General features: G+C 38.8%; 1 protein-coding gene across 1 annotated transcript in view; it reads right to left on the reverse strand.

Moving 5' to 3' along the window:
• Positions 1-9,667: 9,667 nt before the first annotated feature.
• zfpm1 (zinc finger protein, FOG family member 1) overlaps positions 9,668-23,225 on the reverse strand; it is a 79,481-nt gene continuing 65,923 nt past the window's right edge. The window contains exons 5-9 of the mRNA XM_058750752.1: positions 17,576-17,678; positions 17,270-17,488; positions 15,228-15,458; positions 14,878-15,105; positions 9,668-14,471 (exon numbers count right to left, since the gene is read on the reverse strand). Coding sequence (XP_058606735.1) covers positions 12,103-14,471; positions 14,878-15,105; positions 15,228-15,458; positions 17,270-17,488; positions 17,576-17,678 — 3,150 coding nt within the window. The 3' untranslated portion in view covers positions 9,668-12,102. The remainder of the gene's footprint in view (positions 14,472-14,877; positions 15,106-15,227; positions 15,459-17,269; positions 17,489-17,575; positions 17,679-23,225) is intronic.

Raw genomic sequence — 23,225 nt, forward strand, 5'->3', positions numbered from 1 at the left:
AGATCATTTGTATTTATTATATAAGTTTTGCCGTGCTTGATTGTCTAAATACTTTCTGAGGCCATTGACATTTTTAAAACACAGTAGTTTTCATTTTGGAGCAGTATATAAGGGTGGCACAGATATACGAGATGGCGAGGATCAAGCATCAAAATGCAATTATAAGTGACGATTGAAAAAAGAATTCAAAGACTGTAATCATAATCATCCTTCTAAGTAATCTATTACTGAATAAAGCATCAGTAAATATAAAGTAAGAATATAAGATAAAAGGGAGTTAATTGCATTGTTCATGTTAATTGTATCATTCATTTTTAATCACAGCCAGATGTATTTAAGTGCTAGAGTCTCTCCAGCCTGCGAGTTCACATCTGACCCTGACTACTCGCTCTGAAGAGACTTCCTCGCTAGAAGATGTAATGTGTAGACCCCGAGGTCTTCAGAGCCCTGGGAGCTCAGCGGGCCTTGCTTAAGGCTGATAATTTTCCAATCAAGCAGTTCAAAGTAAAGCATCTACTGTAGCTCGCAACTCGATTTGGCTCAGGCTATAACAATAGTTCAGAGTTTTTTTCTATCTCCCCTCTCATTTTCCCACGTTTCTACGGAGGCATTTTACAACCAACAGTACCGTGACTGCTTTAAACATGTCTTCCTTCCTTCTACAACATTATGAACACATTTTGTTTAACATTCTCTTTTAGAGAATACAATAAAAGCCTTAATAGACATCTGTCAATAGTCAGTCTACTAGCTCTCACTGGTGCGGCTGCCATGACATAATTTATGTGAAATTATTAGTCACTAATGATATTCATGAAGAAAAAGAATAAGTGTGAATGATTAGTTAACCTTTCAAAAATCATCCAGCCATCCATCCTCAGTTTTGGAAGGAACAGGCAGATCTGCATACATTAGACAGCAAATTAGCAGTGCAGTACCCTGCATCATTTAACCCAAAAAGCCTTTTTGTTCTTTTCAGAATAATTAAATGTAAGCAAGCAAATAAATAACCAATTAATTCTATTATTACTTAACTTGATAGAAAAATTTTATAAATTGAGTTTTCATAAAACTGCCTTTTATATTTGAGGAAGGTCATCATCATATTTGGGGTCTCTGGCATAAAAATTTGAAAACCACTGGAATATAAGCTACTATATTATAGATAAACATACAATTTGACTGATGATAACATTTGAGAAGAATCTAGCAAATGATATACAATTTTCAAGGATGTTGAGGTCATTTATGAGGTAATTGGCTTGTGTTTTCCTCATTTCCTCAATTCCATAAAAGATATCACATCTGCCAAATGAATACATAAATATCTCACAGATTGAAAGAGCTGTGCATTTTAAGCAGAAAAGGGCAGCGCTGTCAAAGCCTCACACCCGATTTACATGCTTATTGGCTGTAGTACTATTCAACCCAAATCACATAAAATTACATATTCGGTTTATCCTTATTAGTTGTTATAGCCATGGACTCTGAGGGTAAAGTTCAGCTGTATTTATGAACAGCAACCATCCATCCTTTCAGAGGTGAGATCAAGGCTCTGTGATCTGACAAATATAGCAACACTGTTCCTCTAATTGCTCCATCATTTGAGATTCAAGCCTGCTCTGTATAAAGTTCTTGAATAACAAGGTCTTTTCTTCAACGCCTGAAATGCTGAAGGTAGATTTGTGTCTGAGTTGTCCGATCCAGGTTAATGTGTCAAGCACAAGAACACATCATGTCAAAACACATCACTCCAGTAAGCAAGGCACAGCATCAAGCACCTCACCAATGGGCAATTTGATATTTTAGTTGCACTTAACATCACCACTCATGATCAGTTAATGTCCACTTAAGTGCAATATGGAGTGAGTGCAACATAACATCTCCCGTCACTGGGGTCTGGCTGTTCTAATTTAGCATCTTGTTTGTCAAGTGTTCTCGTCCTTACACATCTGCTATTTTCATTAACCAACTAATGATACGTCTGATACGCTGTAAAATCCCACATTTGTAGCATTTACATTTACATTTAGTAAATGTAATTTACATTGTAAATGTTATGTAAATGTAATGACATTTAGTAACACAAGATGCAAAGTAAAGCATGCAAGTAAAAATCATCAGAAAAAACAGTTGAAGCCAATCGCTTCTTGGCGATTGATTTTGAACATCACTGGAGGCCTTTCATAAAATAAACTACCTCTTAAGGTCCGTAGACCCTGCTGAAAAAAAAACAAAAAACAGCTAACTGCATGTTGCTGGTCTTTGCTGGTTTACGTTGGTTCAGCAGGTCTGTGTTTTTAAGGAGTTTTGGGCACTTTTAGCTGCCCAGCTAAAAACAAACTAAGCCAGATTGGGAGGCCAGTTGAACCAGTTTAACCAGCAAATTGTATTTTTGTTTTTACCATTAAAGTAAAACTTTTTTAAAAGAAAGAAAGAAAGAAAGAAAGAAAGAAAGGAAGGAAGGAAGGAAGGAAGGTTAGGAAGGAAGGAAGGAAGGAAGAAAAAGAAAGAGAAGGAACCAATCAAATCAAATCAATCAATCAGTTTGCTAATGCTAAAATCAAACTAAAATAAAACAACCCAAGCCAGATTGGGAGGCCAGCTGAACTAGTCAAATAATCATAAAAGTATATATATATTTCCGCATTTTCTGTAAGAGAAAAGGGCAACTTACTGACATTAGCGCTGATGATTTCATCAATTTCAGCATTGAGGGGATTAAAGCAGGTACTGGTTAATGAAAGCAGGCAAACCAGGTAATAACTGCAGGTGCCCTGTGTAGGAGTGAGGGTTTATGCACTGTACACACAATAATGAGACATGACAGGACTATGAGTCACAGCTGTCTGAGAACGTACATGAGAGCAGGATTCACGTTGAAAATAATCAATCTCTTGTAAAACTCCAGTAATATGTCTAAAGCACTTTTTGACGAAAGTAAGAAAGAAAGAAAGAAAGAGAACGAACCAATCAAATCAAATCAATCAATCAGTTTGCTAATGCTAAAATCAAACTAAAATAAAACAACCCAAGCCAGATTGGGAGGCCAGCTGAACTAGTCAAATAATCATAAAAGTATATATATATATATATATATATATATATATATATATATATATATATACACACACACACACACACATACAGTATATAAGTAAATAAATAAATAGTTTTCAGTTATTCTGCTAATGCTTAAATCATCCAAATTGAGTTTGACATAAAACTTCTGTTTCAAAACAAGTTTTATGGAAGCCCATTTACTAATATTTTGAGGTGTAATGTTACAGGGTTGAAAGTCACTGGATATATGGCTGATGACGTCCATAACTAACAAATATCATTGCACCGCTCTTGTGCCACGAACAATATACAGGTGCATCTTAATAAATTAGAATGTCGTGGAAAAGTTCATTTATTTCAGTAATTCAACTCAAATTGTGAAACTCGTAAATTCAGTGCACACAGACTGAAGTTGTTTAAGTCTTTGGTTCTTTTAATTGTGATGATTTTGGCTCACATTTAACAAAAACCCACCAATTCACTATCTCAACAAATTAGAATACTTCATAAGACCAATAAAAAAAAAAAAAAAAAAAAAAAAACATTTTTAGTGAATTGTTGGCCTTCTGGAAAGTATGTTCATTTACTGTATATGTACTCAATACTTGGTAGGGGCTCCTTTTGCTTTAATTACTGCCTCAATTCGGCGTGGCATGGAGGTGATCAGTTTGTGGCACTGCTGAGGTGGTATGGAAGCCCAGGTTTCTTTGACAGTGGCCTTCAGCTCATCTGCATTTTTTGGTCTCTTGTTTCTCATTTTCCTCTTGACAAGGTCTGGTGAGTTTGCTGGCCAGTCAAGCACACCAACACCATAGTCATTTAACCAACTTTTGGTGCTTTTGGCAGTGTGGGCAGGTGCCAAATCCTGCTGGAAAATGAAATCAGCATCTTTAAAAAGCTGGTCAGCAGAAGGAAGCATGAAGTGCTCCAAAATTCCTTGGTAAACGGGTGCAGTGACTTTGGTTTTCAAAAAACACAATGGACCAACACCAGCAGATGACATTGCACCCCAAATCATCACAGACTCTGGAAACTTAACACTGGACCTCAAGCAACTTGGGCTATGAGCTTCTCCACCCTTCCTCCAGACTCTAGGACCTTGGTTTCCAAATGAAATACAAAACTTGCTCTCATTTGAAAAGAGGACTTTGCACCACTGGGCAACAGTCCAGTTCTTCTTCTCCTTATCCCAGGTACAGACACCTCTGACGTTGCCTGTGGATCAGGAGTGGCTTAACAAGAGGAATACGACAACTGTAGCCAAATTCCTTGACACGTCTGTGTGTGGTGGCTCTTGATGCCTTGACCCCAGCCTCAGTCCATTCCTTGTGATGTTCACCCAAATTCTTGAATCGATTTTGCTTGACAATCCTCATAAGGCTGCGGTTCTCTCGGTTGGTTGTGCATCTTTTTCTTCCACACTTTTTCCTTCCACTCAACTTTCTGTTAACATGCTTGGATACAGCACTCTGTGAACAGCCAGTTTCTTTGGCAATGAATGTTTGTGACTTACCCTCCTTGTGAAGGGTGTCAATGATTGTCTTCTGGACAACTGTCAGATCAGCAGTCTTCCCCATGATTGTGTAGCCTAGTGAACCAAACTGAGAGACCATTTTGAAAGCCCAGGAAACCTTTGCAGGTGTTTTGAGTCGATTAGCTGATTGGCGTGTCACCATATTCTAATTTGTTGAGATAGTGAATTGGTGGGTTTTTGTTAAATGTGAGCCAAAATCATCACAATTAAAAGAACCAAAGACTTAAACTACTTCAGTCTGTGTGCACTGAATTTATTTAATACACGAGTTTCACAATTTGAGTTGAATTACTGAAATAAATTAACTTTTCCACGACATTCTAATTTATTGAGATGCACCTGTATTTTCTGCAAAAAATTATCACTGATTTTTCCCATAACTAAAATGTACTGAGAAAAGTCCATGTGGTCAAAAACACTTCAATATTTTGCTAAGAATTATAGTAAATAAAAAACCGGCAAGTAACAAATTGAATTCAACATCAAATTTTGAAGTAGAAAGACTCAAGTATTATTTTTTTGAAAAGCATATAATCCAATAATCTTTATTTACAACTCTGAAAAATAATTTTTACAGTGTTGGCATTCTATTTGTTGCTCATTGTAGGTTGCTTTGAATAAAAGTATCTGCTAAATTCATAAATGTCAATATAAGTTGAACTTAAACTTGAGCTCTGTTAACTTAGCCCTCAGCTCTTGTACCTGAGAGATATGGTATCACATGGCGATAAAGGACTTGAATGGTCATAGTGTGACAGTAAAAGATCTCTAGCTGAGTGAGAGAATCAAAGGTGTTTTTAGAAATGTGTGTTTGGACTAATGAGAGATGCTGTGAGGAAAGAGTGACTCACAAGCGCCTCAGACGGTGGTCAGATACCTTGACCTTGCCAGTATCCATTTGATCACAATATGTTGTATATAATTGCACCTGATTTTACCTCTTCTTTCACACTTTGTCAATTGCTGTGAGACCAAGAGGACAAGGTTTGGCCTTGCAAATGGTGTACTTCTAGGGGGTCTATACACTATTGGTTCTACCTATTTTTCGGGTAGATGAATCATCTGATCAGGGTGGTGACTCCTGTAGAGACCATCATTAAAACCAGCAATTTAAGATGACTGCAAGAAAGGACTACTCACCTCTCCTGCCGACTGCGTGGTCGGTTTTACTGTTTTAATAGCTTTTTTCATTCCTCTGCATCACTGACTTTTATGTCTGCCTGCAGAGAATACATCTAGAACAGAAGAAAGATAACAAGAAGAGAGGTCAGAAGAACTATGTAGACAGTACATTCAGATCACTTGTGCACACCTGGCGTGATGCTCAGTTCATTAGTTTATCAATGTCAAGAGGTAAGACACCTTAGAAGCTGATAGCACCTTTGTAGTATAACATTTTCATCCATAATGCTCATTATAACAGCTCTTTGAATGCTGCTTGAAAGGATTCATGAGAAAGGTTCGTCAGTTATGTGCCTCTGATAAAGTAGGCTACAACTCATTAGGATTGTTGACGATTGGTTGTTAAGGAGCTGACTGTCTGGTGGTGTGTCTTTAACACCATTAGTCTCTACCTCAAAACAGTCTTTCACAATTATTCACTCTTGATACCAATTAATCATCTTATCAGCAATGAGTATTGTAGCTCAATGATGCATTGTTACAAATAACATCACCCAAGGTATTGCTGTACACAATAAACCAAAATAAGACTTCATTCAACAATTCTAATTCAAGAATTGTTGAATAAAGTCATTATTTTGGTTTTCTTTGCGCACAAAAATATTCTCATAGCTTCGTAAAATTATGGTTGAACCCCTGATGTCACATGGACTATTTTACCAATGTCCTTGCTACGTTTCTGGACCTTGATCTTGGTAGTAACCATGCTGTCCATGCAGGGTCTGATTATGATAGCTCTCCGATTTGATCAAAAATATCTTAATTTGTATTCCGAAGATGAATGGAGGTCTTATGGGTTTGGAACGATTTTTTGGGTGGACTAACCCTTTAAGTAAAAGCCAGCAAGCATTGGGACACAAAACTGACAAATCCCAATTAGGGAACATCAAGTTACACCAAAGTCAAAGATCCTTGAAAACGACTGTTTACACTCAGTATGATTAACATTAGAAAGGACGATAATTTTATGAGTTAATAAATTACAGCATTTAATTCAATATTTTAGGCCTATTCTTTTGTCAAATTGTTCTATAATGATATTTGGTTTAACAAGAGAAGGCGTAAAATGCGGCTGTGGCGTCATTGCTCAGTGAATCGTATTTTAAACCGCTTCATTTAAATGAATCGTCCGAACGAACCGATTCACTAAAATTCATCGAAGTTTCCAGCGCTAAAAAAGCATAAACATTTTAGTCCAATGTGTTTAATTATTACTTCAGTTCAGTTCGCTCGACTTTAAGACAGCATGTTGCATATACAATGTACAACTACCGTGACTGTTGAAAAACGTGGTTAGATTTTCGTTAGTTACTCCCTAACATTGCGGGACAATTTACCATTTATCTTGAGATCTGCACGCCCCACTTGTTCAAACACGCTCATCCCAGTTTCTTCAGTGCTTTTCAGTGCAAGCTCTGATGTGTCATGCTGCTTTGAAAAGGGAAGTGAAGGAAGAAAATAGTGCAATGCTGTAAATAAAAAGGTCACTGACCCCATCACTAAACTTCCAGCCTAGAAGGGTTAGAGAATGAGTGCGAAAATAAAAAGTGAAGAAGTGCAAGAAAGGCTGAATTATGATATTTTGTTGTTGTTTTTATTGTTAAACATGCTGTAACAAACGTTAAAGAGCATTTCCACGGGCAAGGATATGACTGTTCATCTCCACTATTGCTGTCAGCCCTGAAGTCATGAAAAACACTGATGAAATAAAGTGGTGCCAAAGCATATTCGGAGATGAGCTCAGCAAAGGCCAGGGGAGGTTGCAGAAGATCTGACGCTTGATGTGTATTGAGGATGCCGAAGTGGACAGCTATCTGCTTTGGGTACTTCAGAATAATAGACCACCTGACTTGGATTGCCGTTACCAAAGCCACTCAAAACAGCACCTCCATTTTAATGTCATTTTTTTGGAAGGTTTAACCCGTGCAGACAGACAGGTGGCAGACACAGGTACAGCAACATCACGACACATGATTGAAAAGCCATTTGGAAAATTCGAAACCGGCTCGAGAATACACAGCATCTGAAATTGCATTCATCGACTTTATCTGCGTTGCCAGCTGTCACACTAAAGGCTGTGCCATTTTACAGCATCCAGATGACTAAAAGGAAAAAAGAAGCGCCACCAGATACTAAAAGCGTGAATTATGACCACCTAAAGATAATCTGACCTTCATGAACATGCACTTGATTATATGTGCCACTTGATTATAATCATCACTGTCTGTTACATGCTGTGCTAAATTGCATTCTTGCACTACAGGTGAGCTTTGTTTTCATATTTCTTTATTGATTAGTGTATTTTGCACAGACAGACTCTATTTTCACTCTTTGTCTCTGTTCTAAGGGAGATCTATGTGGGTCACAACTATGATAAATGGGAAATACGTTAACTGAATCTTAAATGAGATTTTAAAAACTGGTGCAAGGAAAAACATGTCAGGTTCTTGTAATTGTCCCTAAAGAGGAGACCTCTGGGTCATGATTCTCTAACCCTTTTATTCAGTTTTATAGACACGCTTGACTGTGAATTAATCAAGCTCAGTATGTTTTATGACCTGGTAAATGCAGTTGAAAACGGTTGAATTAATCATTTCAGAGTGCAACAAATACTTGTACACTCTTTACTAAAAGGTTTCAGACATCAGAATATTTTAACCCTTGAAAATGAGTGTTTGTAGATCAACAGTTGTATTCTACTATTGGATTATGAACAATAAAGCCGCTTTGTACATTCACAATGAGCTAAGGAGCAAGGTTTTTATACTACAAATGAGCTCTTGTCTTGTTACCTGTCTACTTCTGCAATTCAGGGATATGCTAAATAACTCAATTCTAGCAGGATTTGTGCATCATTATGCAGAAATGGAAAATTTAAGAATTCACCATACAATTTGTGAGGTATTACGCCCATTAGAACACCTAATGGATTTTAAATACCATTCAACAAAACCTTTTCATTAAATATCATTCATTCTGACCATGAAAGCTGAAAGGTAAAATTGCCCTCTGCTCCCTCAGGACAACAAGTTATTCATTATTCAAATCTTAAAGAAACAGTTTATTCCCTAAAGCTCATTTTGTGAAACATCATGCCTTTCTTTCTTTCTCCACACAGTTTCACCAATAAATTTGTATCATAAAAATACCTCAGAGATCTTTCCCTAGGCTCATTGATGACAAAATAAAAGCACAGAGCCTTGAATAAATATGAGATGTCAGGAAGAGATACAAAAAACCCCCAAAAAAACAAGATACTTTTTTTGTTTACAAGAGTGAGCCATGAAGTCACAATGACGAATAATCCACAGGTACAGTCTTTTTAAAGAGCAGGGGCGGAATAGCCTTGATACTTAAGTCAAGAAAGCTTTGCTTTATTCAGATAATTACAGCTCGGGTTTAGTGAGTGTGCTGTAAAAGCATGCTGCCTCTGGAATGGCTGCGTGAGCAGTACTTTTAAATCAAGAAGGCTTGACGAAACACAATATTGGCCAAAGAGTGGGGGGAAATGAGTAATAATTTACTTGTCCAACAACCTTCAGTCTGTGAACGTAAATATTGATGTGAACTTGCTTATAAGCTGTCTGTAGTGTAGAACAGAACATTATTTCAACACTGATATGCGCTTCTTGTTAGCAGACACAAAAACTGTATTAGAAAGATCCCTCAAAACTGTTCAAGTATTCTTTAAAAAAAATTATTCAAGGGCTGATCTTTGGACTGTGGATGGAGATTTTTCTATACTGTCCAGTTCTAAAAAGCACAATAAAGCAAATTCAACAGCAAGACAGTCAGTTAATAATGACTCAAAATTATACATTGCACTATACATTAAAAATATGGTTTCAGAAGATTTGTAATGAGCTTTTATTTGCTTTTGTGGAACTTCACAGTGTAAAAAAACAAAACAAAAAACACTCTAGAAAAAGCAGTCTGGATATCCTTCTAAATAAATATTTTTACTAAAAAAAATTAAAATGGCTCAATTTTTTGTGCAAACTATCCCTTTGATTATTATTCTCATACACATAAAAGTAAAATACGCCACCAATACAAACACTGTGTCAAATGGTTGAGCCAAAGAGAAAAATAAATAAATCACTTCATAAAAAAACAATGTTATGCAAAGTTCCCAGAACGCAGAATGTGTATTGCATCACAGTCTACAAACTACTTAGAGAGAGAAGAGTACGACAAGTTCTCTTGCACTTTGAATGTCCTTCTGGACTCTTTATTTCCCATGCATAGTTTGGACAAGTGTGTAGTGGAACTTTTTGTAGCTGAAAAAAACAAAACAAAACAAAAAAACAGAAAAACAAAAAACAAAGAAAAAGGTTGACATTCATTATTTTTCCATCAACATTTTTAATTATTCACAAAGTATTATAATTACCTTTCATTTGTTTTAGAATGTTCTAAATTCACGATTAAGTCCTTCGGGGATAGGTTTGGACAAGGAAAAGTGCTGTAAAAACATAAATACATACAAAAAAAGCTTCTAAAACTAAAACATTCAGCATTTTTTGTACAACACAGTGCAATAGAAAAGGGATCTGGAAAGGTCAAAGGTTTTCAGCACTGGTCTTTTGGACTTGCGACAGTCGCTAAATGATAAAACAATGGAATTGTAAACGCCTCTGTGCGAGTTCACGACGGGTGCAGCACCGTTTCAAACCCACAACAGCATAGAGAAATTTAAACTGTTCTCGTTTGCACTCGTTTCTGTTCTTACCACAGAGACGACTGAGGTTGCTTTTTTGTAACACAGGAAATGGGAAACACCACTGGTAACATACACAAAGTCCACTTAGTGGAGGAGAGTGACGAGCATTGTGGAAGAAAGTGACCCGTTGTTTCAGACATATTGACAAGAGTCTTTGTTAAGGCTTTGCCAAGGTAGCCTGCACAGGAGGATAGATTGCATGACGCTGTTCTTTTCAACATACACGCACATGTAAATGAGCATAAAACATCACTGAGTCATCATTGAGAATGCAAAATTGAAAGGGAGAGAGAAACAGAGCGAACGAGAGAAGGACAAGAGCGACACTGGGTTGCCAGTTTAAGAAAGAAGCAATACGAGCAATGAGTCAGTTTCAAATTCTCTTGCTTTCAGTGGCCTTCAACATCATTCAGCAGTGTGCAAGACATTGATGTGAATCTATTCTATGCTATACTTCATTTCAAGGTTAAAAAGAAAACGAAACAAAGACCAAACAAACATGCTTTTCTTTGCATGTCCATGACGGTTCGTCTAGAGTACAGATGGCACTTTTTCAGCAGGTCAAAAGGGTTATGGATTTGAATCAGTGAGTTTTGCATTCGGCAAGGTGAGCTGGTGACTAGAGACAACAAACATCTTACACTGTTCCAGACAAATCCAAACCCTAAAACCCCAAGACAGTCCTTAGATCCGTAATGCACATCCATCTGATGGAAAATGTCTGTCTGGAAGCAACGACCAAATACTGAGACAGTACAGTGTGTGCCGTCTTCTCCCTTACTAGACCAACACTTACAGAATTTCCTCTCAAGTCCAAATGATCAATGCAAAAAATTCAAATATGACACATTTTCATATGCAAGAACCAAGAAAAACACCACACTGTAGATTGAAATGGTTCCTTTTGACAGTATGAAAACAAAAACAAAGTCTTTCTTTCAAAAGAAAATAGGTAGTATTTAACTCACATGAAATGTATGAGGATGATCGATGATAAATAGTTTCTTCACATTTTTTATCATTCAAAAACTTTCAACTTGAACTGGTAACTAGATGACACCAATTTCAACTGGGTTACTCAAGATTTTACTCCATTTTTTTTTTTCTGAGTCAGTGTATTGACAAAAATCTGCAGACCGGGTTCTATAAAGACCTCCACTAGGGGTCAGAATTAACCCCAAATCAGCGATTTAAAACAAAACAAAAATGGCTCAGTCAAACAATCTTTTATCAATATACAATGCCATTGTTGATTAAAATGAACATCAAAACTTAGGACTGATTAAAAGCTTTTTCAAAAGGGCAAGATGTTATTTCCATCAGCAGATTTTTAAACTTACAGATGAAAGAAGAATCTGCGTGGATGAGGGAATAGGTCAGTGGGGCACATTCTGTGCAGGTAGTCTCATCTCTTAGTGTAATACAAACTTGACCCATAACGTGTAATAAGTTACGATAGTAACAACACCAGATAACGCGGTCGGCGTGAAGACATCCGTATCTGGCTAGTAACAGTCCCGCTATCATGCTCTGATCGGGCAGTGCCGTGATTGGCACTTCTATGCATGAGAGGAATGGCAGAATTAACTGGGTAGAGGGCTCACTTGACATGTTCGGCACTGTGAGAGGAACAGTAGTATTTTTTGTGTGCAATGAAAGTGGAGAGGCTGCTGAATTTGATGTTGCACAGCCGGCAGTAGCGGGTGTTCCCGTTCTGCAGAGGAGAGGCGAGGGGTGTTTTAGGTGTGGACAGAGTTGTGTGGACGTGGCTTACAGCAAGGCCTGCCTTTTCAGGGAGGAGTGTGGGTAATGGGGTGTGGCCTAGCTGCCCCACCTCTCTTAGCGCTTCAGGCACAGGTGACACAGTTACTCCTGTAGGGGAGAGGGCAGGGGGTGCGGTTTTCGGAGAACCAGACCCCACAGACTGGGGTTCTAACGGACTTCCATTAAGCACAGGTGAGGAAGGAGATGTTGCTTCCACCTTAATGCTCCGGCCATTCACGCTGTCCTTACGGTGCCGAGGGCTTGGTTTTTTAGGAGGGGTGAGAGGAGCTCCTTCCCGTGGGCTAAGGCTAGGACTAGGACTGACTCCAGAGGACTGTGTTGACTCGGGATGTTGTTGTAGTGTGAGCACCAGACCATGAGTCGTTTTAAAATGCTCCATCAGATCACAGGTCAGCGGTCTGTTGGGAGGGCAATAAGGACACACCACTGGGGAGGTGCTGGGGGTCTTTGGTCCCTGCACATGTGGAGGAGTGGATTCAGAGCCAGGTAGGGCAGATGGATGCAGAACCGCTGCGGTTTTGCCCGTCTGAAGCCCTTTGGCATCAGGGTGCACGTCCACTGCTCGGTTCTTTGGGGAAGTGGAAGCAGGTCTCTTCAACCGGGTAAGCTGTTCCATAGTGTGCGGTTGCAGGGTTGTTGCAGGGCAGTAGTAGGTCTTGTGGGCTAGGTAGTTCTCGATGCTGTTGAAGCTAATGCTGCAGGCGGTGCACTTGTGGTAATCAGTAAGGGGCAGAGCGGGAATGCTGCCCCCTCTCTGGCTTTCTCTTAGTCTGGGTCTTTTACTCAAGTCGATGGGTCCATCACCTTCAGGACTTGAGCTGCGTGTTGGGGTGGATACTTGGGGCAATGGAGGAACGGAAGGGCCCTCTTGTTTCACCCCCAGACTCGTTGCTGCCGGCAACGCAGTGGCATTGGCCAAAGCCTCAGTTTGAGCCATGTGGATCTCATACATCTTCTTGCGCTTGCGTGTGCGGATAGGTTGGGGAAGGAAGGCGGCCTTACCAGAATTGGCCCGCTGGTTGGAGGGATCATGTCTCGAGGCGCAGTAGAATCGCTTGTGGACAATGTAGTTATCATGGCGGCTGAATCGAATGTTGCAGGCCTGGCAGAAGGTGCGAGTGGGATCATCGTCTTGGTCTTCAGCGGAGCCACTAGGACTTTGGCTACCCTCGCTGGCCTGCCCAGCCCCAGGTCCCTCTCCCTCTGAGGACGACGAGCAAGTGGCCTCTTTCAGCCCTGGATCCTCAGTTTTCACCTCCACTAACTTGGGCTCCGAGGCCGTGCCTCCTGGGGCAGGGTCAGGGTAGCTAGGAGAGGCCGAAGCCGCGCGGCTGACCGGTCTGGCCTGGGGTGAAGCAGCGTGAGCGGCAGGAGGAGCAGCTGATGTGACCGCCCCTTCCTTCATTAGACCCGCTGCCTCACCTTGCTGATGCCTGCTGGAGCAGTAAAGCCTCTTGTGGACGTAGAAGTTGTTGATGTTGTTGAATGTAATGTCACATTCAAAGCAAGTGGCTCCTTTGTGAACGCTAGCAGGAGAGCCTGGTGGGTAGAAGCTCTGCTGTCCGGCTGCTGGTCCTTGTCCCTGTTTAAGCCTACTGTGTACCATCTCAGACATCTTTGCTAGGATCTCAGACGCTTGTGGCATTATGGCAGCCTCAGAATTGAACATGTACTGCGGTAAGAACACTGCACCTCCAGGGAGAACTGAACCGCCAGTTCCAGGGTGTACGGGACTGGAACCTGGAGTGGGACTGGCTGGCTCCGTCTTAACCGCCACCACCGTGGGGCTCTTAGGTGAAGCAGAATGAGATGAGCTTGCCTCCACAGCATTTCCTTGAGGACTGCCCGCCTGTTCTTCTTCCTTTGAGTCATTTTCGTAGTCTGAATGTGGCTCCTCTTTGATATTAAGTTGGTTGAGGGGACTGCAGCCTTGAGAGGCCGAGCTGCCATTGGCTCCTGGGCTGGAGGAGTCTGGTCGGGGCACACAGGCAGCAGGCTCCGTCTCTTGCAGCTCTGGAAGCTCAGAGGAAGGAGGACTGCTCTGGCGAGGCACAGGGCTCCTCTCAGCTGGAACCCTCACTTCCAGGTGTGTGTGGACATGCTGCTGAAGTAGGGCAGGTGTGTCGGCAGAGTAGCCACACACTTGACATTTCAGAACAATGCCAGAGTCTCCTGGACTCAAACCTGTCACAAAAAAAAGAAATGGCAGACATTCAGATACAGGACAACTCCTTTAAATTGTATTATTAAGAATACTTATGTCTAAAATATTTTTTAAAAGGTCAGCAGATCTGATGAATAGTTCTGACAAAGTTTTAAGGGCAGGATTTCATGTGTGAGTATACTGTGTAAACATGTATTTGAGTTTTTGACATGATTTGAACAAACCTTTGAATGAATAAAATGTATTCACTTATTTTGATAGTTCTTTCTAAATACATTTTTCTAAACATGCTTTAGAAATTTCATTTAAAAAAAATTTAAATTTAAAGAATTACTAAAAAGTATGAGGTAACAATATGCAGCACTGAGACTAAGTTTGCACTGGATTTGTTTGTGATCTGCAGACTTCAGATATTAGAGCTGTTACCTGCAGCCAGAGGCAGTTTGGGTGAGTACACCTCACTGTGAGAGCCAGGCTGGCAAACCATGTGACTGGTAACCAGGTGGCTATACAGGATGTCTCGCGTTGTGGAGATGAAACCACAGCCGTGACACACACCATTCAGCGAGTCTGTGTGAACCTTCAAGTGCCGCTCACAGTTCGCCTTAGTGGTGAAAGCCGACAGGCAAATCAAACACACAAATGGACGCTCTCCTGGAGACACATTAAGAGACAAAGACACGCTTACTTACAAATCAGTCATAACGGATAATTTGCTATCACACGGTTACTAATGCAAGCGTGCCCATTTCAAGAAGAAAAAAAAAGAAAGTCACCACTGTGCGTTCTCATGTGAATCTCCAGAGAGCTGGCACTGGGGCAGCTTTTGTTGCACTGTGGGAATGGACACAGCCTCTCGTTAGGATATGAATCTTTAGGCTTGTCCTGTGGAGGAGAGGCCGAGGTCGGCTGCTTCTGTCGGCTTGCACAGTAGTACATAAGATGGGCCTGGAGATTTCTCTCACTCCTGTACCAAATCCCACAGTCTTTGCAAGGGAAAATGTCTTCTGCACACATAAACACACAAAATACAAGTAAGAACAAAGCTAGCAAACTATTTATATCTTGAAAGGATAATCAGTTAATCACAGAGAGATGGTTTAGAGAAGGATATCCACTCATTTCTTGGTGTTGCATATTTTTGTGCTTTGTGTGTGCAGATAATACAAATAAAATTTAGACAAATAAAAACTTCAGTTAGAAAACTCATACTTAACAGACAACAGTAATGCTTTTTTTCTGATATGCTATTTATCCCATTTATTCTAACTGACACACTTCAGGAATTTAATCATAAGTGGGATGTTCAATGTTTAGTAATGCACTCACTGCATATATAACCACACGCAAACAATACACACAATTATAAATCAGAAAAAAGCAATCAGAATTGTTCTATCATCTCCACGGCAACGGGCACAGTGAGTTTGTGATGTGCGCAAGAGTGTGTGTGCACGTAATCGGGACGATCTGGTGTCAGGGCACATGTTGAACAGACTATATTTGACAACGACCGTCACATCCCAATTATCTGTCTATTTGCAGCCCAGCTAATGCAGTGGGAAGCACAAAGTTGGGCTGATCATGTTTTACCCTTTAGCCTTATTTACAGTGATTATTCATGTCTTCATCATGGCATGTCCATGTCCACTCCCACTCTTCATGCAGTTTAGCAGCAGAGAGGGGTGTACCAGCCAATTAACTCTGCAGCTGTTGGAACTGACACAACACTGCCACCTACTGACGATGGGCATGAATGACAAGCAACTTAAAGGTGAAAGGTGTGTCATTTTTTCCATATTAAAATACTAAGGCATTGCAAACTTGAAAAAAAAAAAAAACATTTTCCTGTTCTGTTTGATGGCTGAACTAAGGTCTTTTTCATTCTAAATCCTTTTTGCAACATCTAGCAACTTAAAAAATGCAAACAAATATGTATCCTACACAATTTCAAATTTTGTCTCGTTCCCAAATCAAATGTATAGTGATTCTTTTAATTAACATGTAAGAAACATACAAAACTATATTGGTCAGTGATTGTGTATAAAATGTATTTACTTATTTTAAAATAAAATCTTAAAAACGTTAATACACACAATCGTTCATAAGTTTGGGGTTGGCATGCTTTTTTTAAACATTTCTAAAATAAGTCTCTTATGCTCACCAAGGATGCATTAAAAATACAGTAAAAACTGTAATATTGTGAAATATTATAATTTAAAATAACTGCTGTTTTAATAATAATGAAAAAAAAAACATTGAAAAGAGTTGTGCTGCTTAATATTTTTTTGGACAGTGATTATTTGATGAATAGAAAGTTCAAAATATTAAAGACTTTTACATTGCTACAAAAGATTTGTCATTTCTGATCAATTTAATGCATCCTTGCTGAATAAAACTATTCATTTCTTCTTACAAAAAAGAAAATAATCTTACTGACCCCAAACTTATGAATACCAAAGTATTTTAAATATGTACATTGTGGCACTGAAAGATTACCATATTCATATACCATGGTATATAAATGGTTCATAAATATGTTTATGGATCATAAATATGTTATGATCATGGTACATGTCCATTATAACAGTGTTAAAATAATATTGTCATGTAAGATATATATAATCATGGTACTTTTTGGGGAAGAACTTTTAATGTCCAAAAAAAATTCATTTTACTCTATTAAATGCTATGCGTCATGATTTTCGCACATATGCACAAACACGGCCCACCATCCCTAATCACAGATGTAAACACACTCATAAAAATGCAAGAAACTGTATAGACATGTTGTGTTTATTAGCAAGCAGTGACTCACTATTAACGACAGCAGTTGCTAAGATGGCAGCCATGCCAGCCTGTTGAGGGAGGAGCTGGATCTCAGAGTGCAGAGCAGCGGGGTACGCAGGCTCCTCCTTCACTCGCACGCTCTGGGTCTGAGTCCCCGAAGACTGATCCGCGACGGAGCAGGACAGCGTTGCAAGAAGTGCATCTCCACTGGACAGCTCCTGCGTCAGCTTACAGAATAACTCTCCTCCTGTAAAACACACAGTCACTGTTAGAGTCTCCATCTAATACCGTAGTGAATGTGAAAGGTGCATGTGGGAGTGTTTTGGTGTTGTACCCTGATTGTAGATGGTGCAGTTTGACTCTGTGGGGCTTGAGGTCACAGGAATCTTTTTGAGCCAGCAGTCTGCCTCCTCACACTCCAGAGACATTACAGGCCTCTAAACACACACAAAGGGAAAGAGAAACAAGGTCAGCCGTGCAATTTTAAAAGAACACAGACGGATTTAGAGCAACACTTCCAGCAGATTTAACACAGAGGTTATACAAAAGACACTGTTATATTAAAACGAAAGCTATTTATGGTTAAGATTTATCATTTCCTGTTTAAGTTGGATAATTTATGTCCTTTGTACATATGAAAGATCTTTGTAAATATGAAATTACCTGTCAATATGCTGGAATATATTTAATGCAGTTCTTTCCTAAAATGATTGGCTTTAAAATCTTTAACTGAAGTCAAATCCATTATATGTAAAAATTTCTCTACAAATATATTCAAGTAGTTCATTTCAAAATTGCCTGAGCGCTATTTTTAAGATGCAAGTTCAGTTATAAAATTCAATTTCACATTCACAGAACGTGGTAAATAAACATCTTTCAAAATAAAAACCACATTTTAATTTAAAAATCTAAAATATGTTTTCTGTTATAACTTTTTTATTTTGACATTTGCCATTAAAGCAGACATAAAATAAGCTTCTGTGAGATAAATAATTATACTATTATTAGAAGTAGTTTTATGTTTAAATGAATATTAGCTTAAGAATATATATATATATAGAATAACCTTAGCTTTTTTAATTGTTGTTATTTTTTAAATAACAATACTTATTCTACAGCATAGTATACAATCATTTCTGGCTTTCTAATGTCTGTTAAAGACTTTAGCCACTGAAAAACCCTTATTGGTTGAACATAACTAACTGTCCTCAGTTCCCATAAATTTTCCGCTGTCTATACACTACAAAACTGCTTTTGAATTGCACTTTTCAAGAGACAACCACCTGTTTATCTGCGAGAGACATGGTGACATTTTTTTTTTCAGCTTAAGAAATGGCTTTATATTATGTTCAAAGAAATACAAATAGCACATTCACATTTAATCCCTTCTTCCTGATATCATGCCATTAAAATTCAGCATCCAGCATGTCTCTTTTAACTTTCAATATCATATAACCAGAACTAGACTTCCTGACCAGTAAATAGTTTTGAATAATTTAGCTTCTAACCACAGACATTAAAAGGAAAAAAACATCCTAGTACATCCTAGTATAGGAGGACTGGGTAGAAGTTGGGGGATGGGGGAAAACCCCCCAGAAAACCGCCAAGAAACCCTGAGTGTTGAAAAGGGGTTTATCATTTGGGTATAGCGGATCCATTTTCTGTAAACTTACCGAAGTATGCAAAGGCAAGCTGGCAAATATCCGAATAAACACACCTGGAATTTTCCACACAAGCATTTCATTGTTTAGCTGAAGCATACGTTAATAGGCTTAAATGGGAAACACACCTGATTCAACGTCAGATTTAACAGAAATTCTCACTCACAATAACCAGCAGAACAACTGACAAACTCTGTCCCAATCAAACCACAATAAAGGCATTGTATGGAGCTGATAACTGTCTGTATATAAACTAAACTATTGATTTTTTTAGGTTCAAATTCACAGAATTGATTGACTGATCCATTCCACTAGGTGGCAGCATTTCTGCAGGGCCAGTTCAACAACAGTCTCATATTTAAGAAAAGCTTCCCACTCGTTCATTCACTCAGCTACACGAACTTAAAGACTTGCCCTTGGGGAGACTAGTCCTTCTATCCCTGACATGCTACCAAATCAACTTTAAAGACAGGAGAAAATGAAAAGACATTAGTTCAACTGTGTAAAGGAGGATAAAAAGCCACCAGTCGAGAGGATGAGGGGAAGAGATGGGCCGCAGAGGAGGACAGCTGAAGGGTTTCTTTCTAATTCTGTCTGTTCTTGCCTGAAGATACAGTCCGTATTGTATTTCATGGGGAACTAGTGCTGATAAGGAGATAGGGCTCCTTTTGTTTTAATTTGAAACCCAATGCTGGAGCCGTCTGTGGCATAAGTGCTGCGTGCTTCTGCTAATTTGTTTCAGACTCATTTAACACGACTCGACTTTAAGCTTCACAAAAGGAGAGGGCAGCCTGGTCAGCCCTCGCCTTTGACAAAACACTTCCAGACAAACGCGCTCTCTAATTAAACACACACACATATTGACACACAGATAGATCCGCATGTGCAGATGCACACGGAGAGTAAGTGAAGATGTAAATGGTTATGACCCACTATCAATAGCGAACAAGGACCGATTCAAAACAATCAAGACGATCAGAGCGGGTCTTTATTTTAATATGTCTAAATAAAAGAAGTCTTTAAGTGGCCAGGTGACTAGATACATCACTTGGGCAAAAAGGACCACAAGATCTAGCAGAAAAAGACCAATATTTCACGAGGCCCAAAGTTTTGGTCACATCACAGCATAGGACTTTCTTCCAAATCATTAATACAATGTTTTTTCCAATTATAACTTTTTAAAGAATTGTAAGAATGATCATCTGACAATGAATTAAGTGGCACAAGTGATTCCAGACTATAAAATGTAACATCTGTTGTGACTTGCACATCTTACACAACGGCACCTTACATCAGTGGAAATTTCATAATCGGAAGTTTATCTTTGAAAGCAAACGTTTTTGCTTCAGAACTCCATGTGGTGACAAGTGGAAAATTGTACATTCCTTGTGTACAATCCAGGCCCATGCAGTCTTGTGCAGTATCATGGACGCTCTTGGGAGCTTCTGTTCATTTCAAGATTTTTTGACAACATGAATCACTTTTTACTCAAGAACAACAAAGAAAACGACATAAATGAATGGTGCAAAATTAACTTTTAGCTTTGCACTTCAAAAAAGTCCATTCATCAGTATTTTTGTTTAATTCAACAGTTAAATCTTCTAAACATCCTTGAAGTTGAACATTTTAAACAACATTGAATAAAAATATTAAGACTTCATATATTTTATTTTTGAAAACAAATGCATTCTGTGTTGAAAAAATCTATTAGTACAGTAAGACAAAACAGACATATCTATGGAAGCCTGTTTCCCCCCCCTGAATAAAAAAAAAAAAAGGTTATTGCGAATTCTGACTTTTTTTTCTTCACAGAATTGTGAGATATAAACTCTCAATTCTGACTTTTTTTCTCGCAATTGCGAGTTTATATCTCGCAAATCTGACTTATTTCTTAGAATTGCGAGATATAAACTTGCAATTGTGAGAAAAAAAGTCAGAATTGCGAGAAAAAAAGTCGCAATATAAACTCGCAATTTATATCAAGCAATTTTGAGAAAAAAAGTCAGAATTGCGAGTTTGTATCACGCAATTATGAGGGAAAAAAAAGTCAGAATTGTGAGATAAAAAGTCACAATAACCTTTTATATTTTTTATTCAGTGGCGGAAACGGTCTTCCATACATATATAATATACATTCTCTAAAAAAAATAAAATAAAATAAAGAGTCTAAAAACAAGTGTTGCTTGAAGAAATTTATCTTGTTTCATGCATTTTAAGGCATTGAACTGGAAAACAGACTAATTAAAAACAATTTTTGCAGTGCACCGGCCAAAGGCAGGTAAATTGGGAAAATCTCAATGCATTTTTCAGTATTTAAAAACATAAATAAATAAATAGTGTCTTAATGCAAAAAAAAAAAAAAAAAAAACTGTTCTGGAGGGGAAAAAAACAAACTTCAGTATCCAATAATTTGGAACAGTATCCAAATTACAATGGAATTTTTTTTTCATAGTCAGCCTCAGTTACACACGCCACATTCATGAGGGTCAGACCATCATTCTTACAATTCAATTTACACCATGTAATGTGATTAATAGACAAAGTTACCAGCTAAATGAAGAATATATGACACTTTGTGAGTGTCAATTTTGGATCCTGCTTAAATGTATCTGAACATCATATAACACTACTTGTAAATCATGCTTGAGTTGAAACCAAGCGTCAAAGATGCCAAATGACTGACAGTTTGAAAACAAGATGCATTCTTGTTGTAACAAATCTGAAAATGCAGGCAATGTGTCATCATGCCACCTTTGCGTGGGTGGCTGAAAAACAGCGTGAAAAATACACTGAAGACTATCCTAAAGGAAGAGCGCCACATGTTTTAGAGTATAACCCTGGCGTTGGTGAATATACCCCCCACCCCCTGACGCACAAGGAACTAGGGTACTTTGAGAGCGGCGCTTTAAGCCCCACCGAGTATGGAGCTTTGAGGAACAGTCTAAGCCCCCTCGTCCGAGCCCTGCTCCCTCATGAATATTAATGACGACGGCCGTGCTTTAATCTGCCTGATCCCCGCACTGCTGCCGCCGCCCTGATAGCGAATCTAATTATTTGGTCTGATATTAACCAGCCCCCTTCCCTCCCTCCCTCCCTCCCTCCTTACGCACGCATGGCATCAGGAAAAGAGGTAGATGCACCTTTCTACACACACTTGTGCACCACCATCATACCACAACCACAACACCTTAAACACACTCCCACAGTCAAGCCTGGTGTGTGCAGCTCGCAGCGTTATCGTTCTTAAAAACACCCACCTCTCGTTCTGATAAAAGTTGAATGCAAATGATTCTTGGACGATTTTCGTTTCTCATTTTGCACGTCTCATTTCGGCGGGGAAAAAATCTTTCACCGTCTCCTTTAAAGAGAGAAACATGACCGTATATCTCAGTGACCCTACAGTATGACCCCTCGAGTCAAATCCATCCAGGTTTAAGGAGCCAATTAAAACCCATCAAATTGACTGAACTCATCTGCCGGCAGTCAAAGAACAGGCCGGTCTTTCTGACATTCTTAGAAAACATTTATGCGTCTCTGGAACGCACACTCTATATGCTTCACATGTGAATGTTTAACGCATTAAACAGTATGCAAATACATTAAACCCAATGCTCATTATGATACCGTGGAACAAGTTTTTAAAAGATGTTTGCTCAAGATATGACAGTATGCATCTCATAATGTGTAATCCTGCAGCTGTCTGTGATGCAACACTTGCAAGAAGTGGAAAAAAAGCTCTGGTGTGTCATAAAATAGCCTTAGTTAACAGACGCCCACTCAGTGTTAATTGTCTCAATTCACTGGAATTACTGAAGAAAAATGTTTGTTGACTGCGATAATGAATATGAGATGGAAAAGATGAATCACAGCTTTAATTTGACAAAAATATAACCAAGAAAAAAAAAAAATACAGGGGATTTATCTGCTCTAACTGAAAAAGCTAAGCCCCGGCCCTTACGAAAATTAACCATGTTTTTTTTGGAGTATTGATTACCATTTGTATAACCACAGTTTTACTACAAATACCACGATTAAACTATGGTTAAATGTAGCAAAACCATGTTTAATCTGTGGTTACAATGGTTTAACTGTAGTAACTAGGGATGCACCGTTCAGGATTTTTGCAGCCGATACAGAGTACAGATTTCTTGTCATGGTGATCGGCCGATGCCGATGCCGATTCTGATGCTTCAAGCTTTATATAACATATGTAATAATGTTATATAAATAATCACAAAAATTATTCCTTATACAGTGAACATTTTAATATTAATTTAAAATGGTGTTTATGCATAACATATGCTATATCCTCTAATATTTTTA

Source organism: Onychostoma macrolepis, chromosome 18, assembly GCF_012432095.1.
Source record: "Onychostoma macrolepis isolate SWU-2019 chromosome 18, ASM1243209v1, whole genome shotgun sequence".
NCBI lineage: Eukaryota > Metazoa > Chordata > Actinopteri > Cypriniformes > Cyprinidae > Onychostoma > Onychostoma macrolepis.